Genomic DNA, 14,495 nt, shown 5'->3' with positions numbered 1-14,495 from the left:
GTGAGAGAGCTGAAGATGGGTCGAGGATGGGTGTTTCAGCACGACAACGACCCTAAGCACACCGCCAAAGCAACAAAAGAGTGGCTGAAGAAGAAGCACATCAAGGTTCTGGAGTGGCCTAGCCAGTCTCCAGACCTGAATCCAATTGAAAATCTTTGGAGGGAGCTTAAAATTCGAGTTGCCAGGCGACAACCTCGGAACCTGAATGATTTGGAGGCTGTCTGCAGGGAGGAGTGGGCCAACATCCCTGCCGAAATGTGCACAAACCTTGTCACCAACTATAAAAACCGTTTGACATCTGTGCTGGCCAATAATGGCTTTTCTACAAAATATTAACATGCTGTTTGTCCAGGGGGTCAAATACTTGTTTTTCCTCATCAGATGGTCATCAATTTTTATAAATTCATAGGATGTGATTTTCTGGAATTTTCTTTGGGATTCTGTCTTTCACTGTTAGTATGTACATATGATTAAAATTATAGATCGTTGCATTCTTTGTAAGTGGGCAAACCTGCACAATCAGCAAGGGGTCAAATACTTTTTTCCCCCACTGTATATGTTTATACTGAGGTCATTGTGGTAGTGTTGCATTGGACTACATTAAATTGTCCTCTCCATATCAATAACTTTTACCCATGCACGGGCTTAGCTAATAAAAAAACACTTAGGGTATAATACAGTGTGATAGGTGCTACCATCTGGTCCAGGCCCGCAGGTAATACAATGCAGATAAACATGATATTTTGCATTAAGAGCCTTAGGGGAATCATCTTATTTTTGTTGCTGATGACAGTTCAGTAAATGTGTGAACATGACAATCACTAGTATCCAGTAATCCAATATCCCAATATGATGACTTTATGTAGTAGTGGTGTTAACGGGTACACAGATCCCCAGAAAGTTACGTTGAATGCCCTTAGGATGGTAATGTATATATTTTTAATAATATAAACTCACACAAACTCTGCTTTGTACTATTTGGCATCACTGATTTCAGCGTTAGTCAAGCCCATTTTTTATTGGCAATATCTACAACAATGAATGTTAATGATTGTCTTAGGGCAAAAATGACACAAACCTTTTTCTAAGTAAACAAATGATAATGAGGTACTGATATATAATAAAGTATAACTATGTAAGTATAACTACTATTACAGATGTGATGGTGGTACACTCACCTGGAAGTTATCACTGAGGCCAATGATGCTTTGCATGTTTGTACTGTAGTAACCCAAGACATACTGTCCACTTAGCAGAGGGATCTCATCCTTATCCACAGAAATCTGCAACCAAAACACACACACACACACACATTTTATAAAAGCATGCATTTAATAGATATTTGTCCAAACATGACAATACAAATGTCTAACTTGCATTTTACCTGTATGACTTCATTTGTCTCTGGCAACTCGTCCTCTCTAACCCAAACAAAGGTTTCATAATCGGACGGACTCTTGAATCCCACCTGCAGGAGAGCATCCCCATAAGTTTAAATCAATCTTGTATTATATTGTTTGTTTTTTTCCCTCTATGTCTGTCCCAGTACCTTGTACAGGCCAATCCAGTCCCATGTGGAGGACAAGAAGTCCTCTTGGATGGTGTAGTTAAGAACTGCATCCTGGTCTGCGCTCCATACACCCACATGAGATATGTGCACCAGGGGTGTGTCAAAGTACTTTCTCAGCTGCAGGAAAAACAGGAGCAAAGAGAAGTGGCTTTAACATGTAAAAAAATCTCTTAATATAGTGGTTGTATCAGAAGGACAAAAGCAACCTCATAGCACAAACATAGACCATTCTACAGTGAGTCTGCTCTCACCTCCAGACTAAAGGTTGCAATGACGGGCTTGTGGTCACTGACTCCGTAGCTCATCTCACTGGTGTATTTTTCCTGAGCGACCAGGAGTGGATACTCATCCACTCCATCATCAGCAGAAGTTGACGCCTTCTCATCGTCATCCTCTGATGGTGGGGTTTTAGGTTTGATGCGCCAGAGGATCCGATCCGTCCAGGCCGGTTTCCTCTTCTTGCCACTGAGCAAAGCAAAGGCACATGTTGATACCACAGTTTCCTGTCTGAGAATGAGTGAAATCTCGGTTTCTTTTTCTTACCTGATATATCACCATTCCATTTGTGTCTATCCATGACAACCTTTCCATTCTTATTTATATAGGAAAATAATGGGAAATGTTCTACACACACATGCAATAAAATGCTATACCTACAGTGTAGCATGCAGTATAGAAATGATAGATGTCAGGAGTGGACAACATCATTTGACATGGTATTACAGCTTAAGTACACATTCACTATAAAAGACAACACATATGTTACGCAAGAACAAACAGTGGGTAGCCGGGTGCAGAAGGGTTTTATCTCAGGTCTAATGATGCAGATCATGTCTGTATCATCATATATCTAGGTCATTATGATTACTAAACCCCTTTGTGTTTTGTCATTTATATTAGTCTCTCCAGTTATTTTGTGATTGTAGGTTATATGTACATAACTGCCAAGGTGCCTTCTCATTCCATAGTATGGGGCCGTCTCTTATTACTAACTGGCATGTGTATAGTAGTCTTGTTCACAGTGAGTAGGCTGTAGGTATAAGCCAGCATTATTTTGCAAGGGCACCATTTCCACTTCCTGGGCTTAGGGCTTAGGCTCTAAGACGATTGTGATTGGTTTAAAGAAATAAAAACAAGCCAGCGTATTTTCCCCCTAATACCAGAATGAAAATGGGTTCAGCAAGACCTTTCTCCAACGCTGGCACACCGCTAAAACAAAGTGTGGGGATAGGTTCTGGCTACGCAACACTACATCTATGGAGACACCCACCTCGGCGGGTCTAGCTCCCTGTACCAGGCCCCCAACCTGACAGAGAGCAGCCCCCAGGTGAGGGAGGTGAGGAGGAAGAAGAGGGTGGTGCTGCAGCGCTGCAGAGGCCTGGGTCTGTACATGGTTAGGGGCAGCGCCACAGTGCTCTTTCTGAGAGAGAACCATAGAAGGTGCTAGTGTCAGGAATGGATATGACTCACAGAAAGAGCTGCTCCCAACTTCACCTATTCATCAGGGTTTACTGCTTCTGCTGCTTTGGGTTCCTGTTTAGTGTGTCTCAAGGGTTTCACTCCAGCTAAAGATGCGGTGGCAAAAGCTTCGGGGGAAAAGGGCTGATGGTACGGTGACAAAGAAATAAGGGAATGTGGGGCATGCAACACGAAAACCTTTGTGTGTCTTACTTAAAACCCAACCATGTCTTCAGAGTGCTGTGCAAAATCCAAATGGAAAAAAGAGCACAGGTCAAGTTTGAGAAATGTGTTGAGTGTTTGTGTGTAATGTATTTGTTTTTCGCACATGTTACCTGGTATCATAGGTTTCAGAGTTACGGTCAAACTTGTAGGTGGGTTTAAAATTTAATGGCCCTTCCTCAAATTCCTGCAGGAAAGGCTCCTTCTTCTTCATTGTGAGGAGCTGCAGGAACATGAAATAAATTGAGTGAGTGTGTTATTGTGTGTGTGTGTGTGTGTGTGTGTGTGTATACTGCGGTACATCACCTGGTCTTTGTTCCACAGCAAATTAAAGCGTCCGCTGTTGATGGCTGAGCGAAGGAAGTGCAAGCCGTGGTCTGCAATACGGAAGTTCAGGTCGCCAAAGCAGAACACCGCCCTGTGTGAGAGGGATGGAGTCTCACTTTACCTGCTGTACGACAACCCTCAGTGCATAAATTTCACTTCTAGGTATAGTAGGTGTACTGACTTGTGGTCCAGGACACGTGGAGTGTCAGAGATGTCAAAGTCTTGTGCCTCCAGGATGTACTCAAACTCATCAACACGCTGCAGAGCATAGTTCATGTGAGCTGCTAGGTGGCAGTTAAGGAAGCACACCATGTGGCCGTAGAGGGAAAAACGCACAGACACTCCTCCTTTATTACCCTGACACAGATAAACAGAGGAGTGAAAGATCAAGAGGTTTTCTAAAAACACGTAGTCAGATTTTTATTTTTTAGGAATAACGACTGCAGACTAATCATAAGCAAAAATACAGATTCATATTACTGCAGTATGTTTAAAAATCACCTCTTAATCCCCAGGAATAAAACAAAATGTGGCCTTTATTTAATCAGATGATGTTTTTCCCTTAACGTGGATTATGGATTAGCCCGTTTGTCTTGTAAGTGTTTGCCCCAGTGTACCGCACCAGTTTTAGTGTTCTTTGTTTGTAATTTCTTTCTGTCAAAGCTGTTGCACAGTCCACTAAACAAACACAATAGGGCTTACATAATGTGTTTAATCTCTACACCCTCTGATATCAATGGGATTCCTGGTGTGCAAAGTTTACTAGTGTTGTTGTCTATTAGGTTCAGGGCTAACCCGACCATCACTGTAATTTCCTACCCAGTATCCAAAAATGCCAGTGCGAGTGTAGGTGGTCTGGATGTTTCTGATGTAGGGGAGATGAATTTGTTTGGCAAAAACCAGCAGCAGCAAACCCTGCATCCTCACAGATGTGACCTAGACAGAGATGGTGATAGATATATTTGATTATTCTTTTTTTTATTTAATTAGTTCACTTAAAAAAATATTTTCCCTTTTTTTACAGGGGAAAGTTTCACATTGCATATATATATGTATTTGATTATATGTACTCTGTAAATTTGTATTATATGAGAATATGTAAATATAAATCTTAAAGATAAACATATTGCGTTAAAGATCAAATCAAATGAAACAAAATACTACCAGTCTCACATTGTAAGTACACAATGTCAAAAAGATAGAGAGTATTTGAGAATTTTTATGCAAAGTAGCCCCAGGTTTTCAGAGACACACAGTAGCCTTCAAGACACTAGTAATTATATCAGCTGTCAACTCCACATAGACTCATTAATACACAGGACCCAAATGCCAATATTCTGTTTACACACAGTACTATCTCCCTTTCTCTCCCTATGTCCTCTCTCACCTTGACGAAGCCTCTAGGTGCCAGTGTGTCCATGAAGACGTGGCTCCAGGAGTCCTCCACTAACAGGTCAGAGATGAACCTCACAGGGGCGGCATTCACCTCCTGCAGGCTGACACACACCAACACAAATTAATGGAAAACACAATGCACTGATGTATAGGTTGCCAAATCGTTAAAAATGAGAGACTTCCGTCCAATTCCTGGCAAATGTTTAAATTCCAGTTCCCATATTGTTATTTCTCACCCAATCACATAGAAGTCTGTGGGGGGTTGGACATCCAGTTGTAGCAAAGAGGTGACGTCTTTGGGAGGCTCCGCTGTGGCCACATTCCAGGTCACCATGTGCAGTCTGTCAGTGTTTGGTAATGACAAGAGTTGAAAGTTATGGAAAAAGAGCACATCCTGACAAATTTCATTTGCATTGCTACATTTTCCTTGTTACTGCTGTAAATATACAAGTCTCAGAGTTACTGTATTCAATTTTCTATGGAAATTCACAGTATTGGTATGCAAATGTAATACTACAATAATCCGGGGAAACAGTTTTTTTGGATTCTATTGAATTTTACAGTTTTTGTTTTTACTTTATTTCTCTGTCTACTTTATTTCCTACCTATGCAATAAAATATAATACTTAATACAGCATTCAACAGTTTTTTGTGACCTCAGACATTAGAAAAAAATTATAGTAAAGTAAAAGAACACAAGACATTAAAAACATATTCACTTTTTTTCACATCCACATTAAAAAAATTCTTATATGGATAATTAGACATAAAACAGGTCAAACTCTAAAGAAACCCAGACATGATCCTGATAAATTTCAATTGTAGTTCAGGATTTTGCACTTTTTGATCTAAACAACGGAACATGTGTCCTTCTCTCTAAAGTGGTAAAGGCTAAAAAAGCATAAAATAAGACCTTGATTATGTCAGAGAACTGAAGCCCTTCCTACATGTGCACCTGAGTAAACGTGTGTGAATAAGCACGTGCTCATGTCAACCTGAATGGATCAGTGGGAATGAAGCGCCCACAGAGCTGAAAAGCTTCATCCAGCGTGCGGGACACTTCTTCACTGGCTTCATCGTCAGAGCTCATGTCCTCTATGCAGGTCAGCAGCTGAGACAAACGCTGGCGGAGGAGCATCTTGGACCTCGATCCCTGAGACGCTGAGCTGCTCATGCTGTCTGAGCGCACGCGTGGACTGTCTGTGCAGGGGTCCATTTTTGAATGTGAAACTGAAAAAGGGTCTTCCTGGTGGTAGCTTTGTTACCTGTATGTTCTCAAGATTACTCAGATAAAAAATTAAGATGCTGTCCTACAAGGGAAAAGAAGCAAAATCCAGTGGAAGAGATGCCTTTGGCTTGATTTCAGCTTCTTTGGTTGGGTTGGTTGCGGCCATTTAATGCAAGAGGCCTCCCACTCTGCTCAGGCCACTGGAAGTATGATTCCTTGTTAGTCAAATGTCTCCGCATGTGTATTAGCCAGCTTCTGATTTAGGTCCTCAAACCTGGCCAGGATGAAAAAACCCAGGGTGAAGTTTGTCTGTACTGGTGCAGTCCTTTCTGTGGCAGAGCCCAGTGTGGTCATGCGGCAACGACTGACAAAGGGATCAACTCAGGAATGTGGGCAAGAACAAGTCAGATTTGGACTATAATCGCAGGAGGGAGAAAGGCATGCGAGCATGTGTGTGTTTATCTGTGAGTGTGAGTAGTTGTGGAGAGTAGAAGAGGAGGACCCGAGGCTGATCCTCATTGTGAGTATTGTTACAACACTTGGGTAACGCTTCAGATCCCTAAGAGGTTTACTACCAGCATTCTCTCCATCTGAGCACACTGAACAATGCATGTAACCCCACAATTACAGTCACACATTCGTGAAGGGACAAGAGCATTAGCTTCTTTTGGCCTCAATCCAGTCTCTCCTCATTTAGGTGAAAGGTTATCTTTGTAAACCTAAAGAGAAGTATGGGGTTTCATACTGTTTTGTAAGCTCTGTCACGAACATTTAAGTTTTGTTTTTCTTCTATGAACAAAAGCTCAAATAGTTCTCATTAACAAGTGTTACAGCCCAGAACAAATTACACAACCGGCCTACATGAAGCAATCAGCAACTCCAACACATTTTGCCTAATACGTAAATGGTTTAAAGATTTCAAAATCATTAATGCGGTGAGATAATATTTTCAACTTTAGATGTAAACTTGATTTCCAGAATTAAGTAACCAGTATTGGAAAATGTCAATCTTACACACTGAATTCAATTATTTAGAGATCCTAATCTATAGACATAACAGTAAAATTGGAGTTTTACCAATATGTGTTTAGAATTTTGGAATAGTCTACAATTCTTCACATATTCTCTTCAGCAAACATGCAAACATGAGGCTCAGCATTTTCTTTACATCCTTTACACTTATTTTCCCCTTTGACTGATTTATGGAAAACAGATTTTACTAATTAGATCATTGACTCTGAAACTATGATCATCATCATATATGTGCATGCATATATTGTTGATTATTGCCATGTAGGGGAAGTATTCCAAAAGCAATGTAAATTCATTGAAAAAGCATCATTGAATCCAGTTTTGGATTGAATGTACTCACTTGGTTCAGTTTAAACAATAATAAGAAAGATCAACGCTTGGAGGATATAAACAACCAGAAGAGATTGTGACATACAAAATAAAAATGCTAATCTTGGGTACCCCAGTTCTCCCTGCCACTTCATGTAACAGTGTCACATGCAGAGACTTAGGGCACATTCTTTAGCAAGTAGTGTTAAGTGGATAATCAAGGAGGCTCACCAGTCCAGTGAGAAACACTGAATGGGAGACTATTTAAGTTTTATCAGAGAGCCCTGCAAAGACTCCAGCAGCCTCAAAGCTACTTATGAAGGTTAGGCAGTTCAGACACCGTACAGGAGGGTTGGTCTCTGCATACACACTTTTCTGCCTGAAATCTGTGGTTTCTCTCACAGTTACTTTCATTACCATTTCATTTACCGTCCTTTCTATTCCTTAGCCTGGCAAGACCACTAGAGCACAAAGCAGAAGAAGAGGTCTGTGTGGGATTTTGATCTTACCTGCACTTGTCTCTCCCACCACTTTGAAATCTTCCAGTGCTCATTTTCTCTCCTATAGGCACATACAAACACATGTACGCTTAACAAAGTGTAAAGAAGAAGAGGAAACACACATACCAAACAACGCTTGCCTTCATTACAGACAGTTTACCGGGAGCACAGACAAGTGACCAATAAAGCAGACCTGACAGGGATGCCTGAAAGTCATTTCTGAAATGGCTTTGTAATCATGTCTAATCACGGTTAGCTTCATCCATGTTAAAGTGACAGTGCCCCGAAGGTCACATGTAAAAACAGAAACACTTTATTTTTGTAAAACGGGATCACAAGATTATGATGTATAAAAATGAAGAAATGTACTGCAGGAATATTTTAGATTTTGTGGTTGGCCTGCCTACCACTGAAATCCAAAATATACATTATTACAGTTACTGGCTAACTATACAGAATTCAGAATTTGTGACTATCACAGACGCTTGTTTTTGTCATTCGGTTGCCCCAGCCTTTCTGTGTGGAGTTTGCAAGTTCTCCCCGTGTCTGCGTAGGTTCTCTCCAGGTGCTCTAGCTTCCTCCCATGGTCCCACTTGTGGCCTAGGTAGATTGGTGACCCTAAATTGTCCTTAGGTGTGAGTGGTTGTTTGTCTGGCTCCAGCCCCCTGTACGCAGGATGAGCAGTTGATGATGGATGAATGGTGGCAGCAGCATAACTTGCTAGCAAATTATTTGGCTGCAATTTACACATGCAGCTGACACAGAGCTGCATTAGCATTTATTTGGAGTTGTGATTCTGGCCACCTGACACATGTTATTCAGATATTCACTCATCTTTTAGCTCTGTTTTGGTGGCTTTTTAGTTCCTAATTGCTGTTCACCAGCAAGCTAGTCGCTAACTTTGTTTGTCTGTAACGTGTAACGTGACAGTTGTCTTTTAGAGATTGTTTGCTGAAACCAGCTGCTTGATGAGGCTGGAAACAAGGTTGATGAGAGCAACAGTAATAGATACCAAAATAAAATCTAAATAATTAGCTGAAACATGCTAAAACGCTCAGAAGAGATGAGGGAAACCGCAATCAGGTGATACTTATCGAATTAGTTCAAATTTACAACTTACATGGCTCTTCTCACTTTACATGTAGACATATTCATCTGATCCATTGCTAATATAAAACAATTGATTAGTGTAGCTTTAACCATAACTGCTTTCTGCCCAAACTTTCCCGCACTTTCTAAAATATCTTAAAGGCTCAGTGTGTAAGTTTTAGCAGCATCTCATGGTGAGGGTTGCGTATTGCAACCAGTGGCTCACAGTGCATTCAAATGCTGTGAAGTTCTTCCGACTTCAGCGTGTGTTCATGTGCTCTTTAGTCAGAATTTGGACTCAACTTGGACGCTACTACAAAGATGTGTTGGATTAGCATTATCAGAGCATATAAACAACACACAGACATCTACTTCACTCTGCGTGGACAGCAAACTAACCATTATAACCATATTACAAATTACAAGTTTGCAATATATGTACATGTAATATGTGATTTTGCATGAATCAAAGTTCTGTATACCTCTTTATATCCCATGTACACTTTATTTCTCTTTTTGCAATAAATATTTAAGGAGGAAAAAAAGATTCTTTTATTCTGACACCACATGAATACACCATCAGTCACCGCTCAGCCCTCCCTTTCCAAGCGTGCTGGAGAAGCTACGCTGGCCGACACACTCTGTCAGCTCTTGTGCTAAATAATACGTGTGGGCCTCCATTTGTCCAAATTTTTCTTCTAATAAACCAGTCGACTACTACTACTACTACTAACATAACTTGTTCTTCGTACGTACGTATTCAACGTAGTGACAAAACATGCTCTGTAGAGCTGTTTTTCCATTTAGGCTACTGTAGAAACATGGCGGCAGAACATGACAAAGTCCATGTAAGGGTGTATGTAGATAGAAATGGCTCATTCTAAGGTAATGAAAACATAATGGTACATTATGTAGGGTCTTTATTCAGCACTGAAAACATAGTTCTGGATATTATATTGCATTTATGTTAATAGATTCTACTAAATATCACACATTCAACCTTTAATAGGCTTCTGAAAGTTTTAACCCTAGAATTAATGATTTACTTCGTTGGGACCACATTATGGAAACAAAATGCAGCTGTGTGAATAGGTCTTTGTCCCCACAATGTTATTTAAACACACACTCAGACACACACACAAACACACAGCTTAACACAGTGGGGGACTGGATTTGTTGAAGTAATACCACACAGGCATCAGAGAGAGGAAGGATTACAGAGGAATATTGAATGAAACAGAACTGACAACTCTTAAAGTGTCCTTACTAGATTTTTCCTAAAACCAATTTCGCAAACTAGTGTTTTAATTCAAGGGTCCAGCCAATGCGATCATATTTAACTGAATGTGTTATACTTGTTGATCTGATTGGACAGAAACAAGGAAACAAATTTGCCTCCTCCACAGTGTCCTTTACCATTTTTAGTAAAAAAAAGGCAGACTACCCCTTTTATTTAAATCTCTTCATATGCAGCAAGGCATAATGTATGTTGTGTCATTTTGTGTGAGACAGTTTAGTCTTTTTTTGAACAAGAACATTATTCTCTCAAATTCAGAAAGGAGTTTGAATCAAAATTTATACTCTAATTACCACAGTCTGCCTCTCTTGAATGATTGTTTCTTCCATTTTAATGACCTGCCAGAAACAAAAACACCATCATTCATTCAGTACAGTACCTTTCTTTGTGTGTCTTTCTTGTGGTGTCTGGAAAAAAACACAGACCCCCTGTTCACAGATGATGAAGGTCTCCAAAGGGGAGTTGAGAGACTGGATCTGATTTCCTATGGTGAGTCCCGTTGTTTGACTGTTTGTTCTCTTTTTGGTTGCCTCACTTTTTTCGCAGCTGTTCCCCTTCTGGGTGCAAGGTCCCACACTCACCCTGTTCTGGACTTAAAGCGTAACATCGGATCAAGCTATTATCCCAGGTTAGTTAACAACCCGGCGAGAAAGTATTATCTTATTCATGAATGGACATGTCTGTTTGTTGAATGTCACCATGACGCATGGTATTTGTTGCACTAAAGCTCTCTTTGTATGTTCATAAACAATCTGTCATATTCACAGTATGGAATGTGTAGGGTGCTCTGCTCTACTGTGTGCTATTTCAATTAAAGTACATTTAAACCTGCATTTTCTCAGGGAAAGACAAGGGCAATGTCTCTGGGCAGTGCCATGTTGGGGAATAATATAAATCTTTTCACATGATAAGCTCTTATAGTAATGATTAAGTGACCACCTGTAAGCGTGTGATTTGCGGTCTGGATTTAAAATAAAGGTTAGCTTAGAATATTTTTCAAAAACTTATGTGCACATTGGTAATTATTTAGTTCATGTGAGAATCCATAGCTCATTTGTAAAGATCACAAGATGTATGAAGTTATCTCAGGCCTTCACCCTTTCCTCCTGTTCAATGTTCTGTTGTTCACCTAATTTATAAAAGGAATTAGACATAGACATGAGAGTGGTATCAATCCTCTGATCTAACTCAAGAAGGAACTTGCAAGAAAGCAAGAATGGGTATGTCCAAAAATGTTGTACTACCTATAAATCTTTCTTAAAGAGAAGTACACCATCACCAAGTTCCTTTCCCTAATGATCAACACTGACAAGAATTCATATTAAAAAGTCACCACTCAGTATTAGTTTGCTGTCTCTTACCATGTATTTCATTGAAATTTTCAATACTTTTCATAAAGTAGACAGTCACAAAAAATAAGGTGTATGTGAAAAAGTGCGTCTTAAAACCATAGACTGTATATAAAAAAAACAGGATTAAACCAGGATTAAGGCTTAAAACAAGGATTTCGACAGAGATTTTTGAAAGAAATCAAAACTGTTTTTGCTCATAAGCTAAATAACCTTCATAAAGGTTTGTAGTTCAAAGGATGGCCTCTCAGACATCCACACACTGTGTAGTCTGATCAGTATCTCACAAAATGTTCAGCAGCTCTCTGTACTGTAGGTACAATAAAACTCTCCTTTAAACGTCCATTTGATTAATTCAATTATTTTTAGCCATTTGAAAAGCTCTCCAGTATAGCTTATTCATACAAAACCAAAGCAGGGAAGGGGAAATAGTAACGTTATAGCATGTGCAGTTTGCTTTCTTGACATAATGTGAGTTTATCGTTTTATTTATTTCACTACAAAAACTAAAAGAAATTGTGTAACGCATCAAACTCACCGCTGACTTAAAAGTATGGGAGATGCTGATTCAGCATCTCCTCTACTGACAAACTTAAGCATAGTACCTGTAAATAATAGATAACAATACTATTGTTTATTTTATCATCTGCATCATGCTTTAAATGTGTGAGGCCACCCTTTTTGTTGCAAGCCTCGAGCCAGGTGGTAATACATTTTCTTATACCATGCCAGTATTTTGTGATTAATTGTGATACTTTTTGATGTATTTGTGCCCATCTCTGCAGACATGACAGTATCTCAGATGCTAAATCTGTAAACTAAAGCCAGCTGTTTAACATATTGCCAGAAGTGTGAAACGTTAATTCTTCCAACAATCTTAAATCCACCATTAAATTGCTTTATTATTGACCATACTGATATGTGGATTATGAACAAATTGTCAAATGTTTCTAAACTTCTAAAAGCTTTTCAGGAAATGGGATGATGATTGTTTCCCATGACTGTAGGAAACTTACCACATGGCTTTTGTTATGAGTCTAATGCATCTACGGCTGCCTTGAAGATGCCACTATCAATGATCCTGTAATAAAACCTGTATCATTTCTCTTCTTGCCTGCAGTTACATTCCACCATTAGTGAATACAGTGAATATAAATATATATATTTCTTATATATAAAATATAGAAAGAATTAGGCCTTCTATACAAATAAACGCCACAATGGTAACTGAGGAGATCATTGCCCTTGTGTTACCATACATACATTACAGTAAAAAGACAACAAAAAACATTCACATCAAAAGGTAAATACAGTTGCTTTGCTTCTTTTTATTCGTTTCTTTACGTCTCCAATGTACAGTAGTGTTATTGGAAGATAAGATGACAAAAAGGCACAAATTCACAATAAAAGAAAGAAAAACAGGGGACAAGTTAACGGGAGTGAGAGGGAGAGTAAGAGAAAGAGAGAGAAAGGGAGAGATTTAGCGATTTTAAAAACAGTTTGGGATTGTGGAATCATTTGGTTTCATATTCTGATTATCGAGGAATCTAACAACAGGTATCTATGAGATTATCTCTGTTAAACCATGTTCTCTCACAAGTTTGTATGGTATCTTCAGGCTCTTGAAATGCACCAACTGTCATTATCTGTTTTCAAACCAATTGTTTTTTTTCCTCCTGTGAAGCTATAAACTTCAACCCTCCAGCACCCGGTTGAAGCTGCTCCTAAATGTAGAATAGTTTCCCCTTGATCCCCGTCAGTAACCACAGGAGGGCAATATCTAACTTGCACGGAGGCTCCACTTAGGGCTGACACCATCAGCTAATTATGTGGATCAACGAACTGACCCGAGCTGCCGTTATATGTTCCTTTTCAGTGAGAGACGCAAGTGTAGTTCAGAGACTGACAACAGAGGTACAACAACACTGAGAACAAAAATATATATCTATACACTGTCCTGCCAATGAAAGGTGAGGGAAGAACGTGACGAGGAGAGGATATAGTGAAAGGGGTTTTTGCTTCGCTTTTAATATTTTTAAACTCAAACTACATACCACACAGCAACTCAGTTTTTAACTGCTTTGCTGGAGCATCCTCAAATATGCAGCAAAATAATCTATAACAATATGTTAGAATGCCTTTTTTAATGTCTACAACTGACAATATTCTTTAAAAATGTCTTATCAGCAATACATTTCAGCAACTATAGCTCTATATGTCCTAACATTTCCCGGTCTGTGTGATGCTGTGCATTTAGAGATAGAATAAGGGGATCAATTGTCAAGACGGTGTGCAGTAGGTTTTGGCAGGACAGTCTGGTCTATATATATGTGTTCATCTACATTTATTTATTTACTATTTACAAAGTCAATACATACAGTACATCCACAAATCTCCATGATTCAGTCGGTAGTCCCATCACAGACAGTGAGTGAGATGCTTGGTGGACACAGAGAGAGGTGGAAGGGTTAGACATTCAGGGCCAGTGTTGTCTTTAAAGAGGAGGCAACAGAAAAGGGCTCGCAGTGATGGGGTTTATAAACCTCTGACATACAGATATATAAGGACATGAACTACTGCCACAAGATGGAAGATTCTTAAAGTTATAAATTGAGTTTCTCCAAAGCAAGTCTAAACTACGCTTGAACAGTTGTCAATAATTCCCTGAGGAGTTGTTAATGGACTTTTTCAAGCCGTATCTTATGGCCAGGTAAAGCAG

General features: G+C 39.5%; 1 protein-coding gene across 1 annotated transcript in view; it reads right to left on the bottom strand.

Annotated features, from left to right (window-relative positions):
• inpp5kb (inositol polyphosphate-5-phosphatase Kb) overlaps positions 1-8,603 on the bottom strand; it is a 10,564-nt gene extending 1,961 nt beyond the window's left edge. The window contains exons 1-13 of the mRNA XM_046040525.1: positions 8,525-8,603; positions 8,051-8,102; positions 5,209-5,313; positions 4,965-5,073; positions 4,397-4,513; positions 3,759-3,934; positions 3,557-3,668; positions 3,364-3,473; positions 3,242-3,268; positions 1,822-2,035; positions 1,550-1,687; positions 1,385-1,468; positions 1,179-1,283 (exon numbers count right to left, since the gene is read on the bottom strand). Of these exons, the coding sequence (XP_045896481.1) occupies positions 1,179-1,283; positions 1,385-1,468; positions 1,550-1,687; positions 1,822-2,035; positions 3,242-3,268; positions 3,364-3,473; positions 3,557-3,668; positions 3,759-3,934; positions 4,397-4,513; positions 4,965-5,073; positions 5,209-5,313; positions 8,051-8,094 (1,341 nt within the window). The 5' untranslated portion in view covers positions 8,095-8,102; positions 8,525-8,603. The remainder of the gene's footprint in view (positions 1-1,178; positions 1,284-1,384; positions 1,469-1,549; positions 1,688-1,821; positions 2,036-3,241; positions 3,269-3,363; positions 3,474-3,556; positions 3,669-3,758; positions 3,935-4,396; positions 4,514-4,964; positions 5,074-5,208; positions 5,314-8,050; positions 8,103-8,524) is intronic.
• Positions 8,604-14,495: the final 5,892 nt, after the last annotated feature.

The sequence above is a fragment of the Micropterus dolomieu genome, linkage group LG23 (assembly GCF_021292245.1).
Source record: "Micropterus dolomieu isolate WLL.071019.BEF.003 ecotype Adirondacks linkage group LG23, ASM2129224v1, whole genome shotgun sequence".
NCBI classification, from domain to species: Eukaryota; Metazoa; Chordata; class Actinopteri; order Centrarchiformes; family Centrarchidae; genus Micropterus; species Micropterus dolomieu.
The sequence above is the reverse complement of the archived record's forward strand: the minus strand, read 5'-3'. Positions and strand labels throughout refer to the sequence as shown.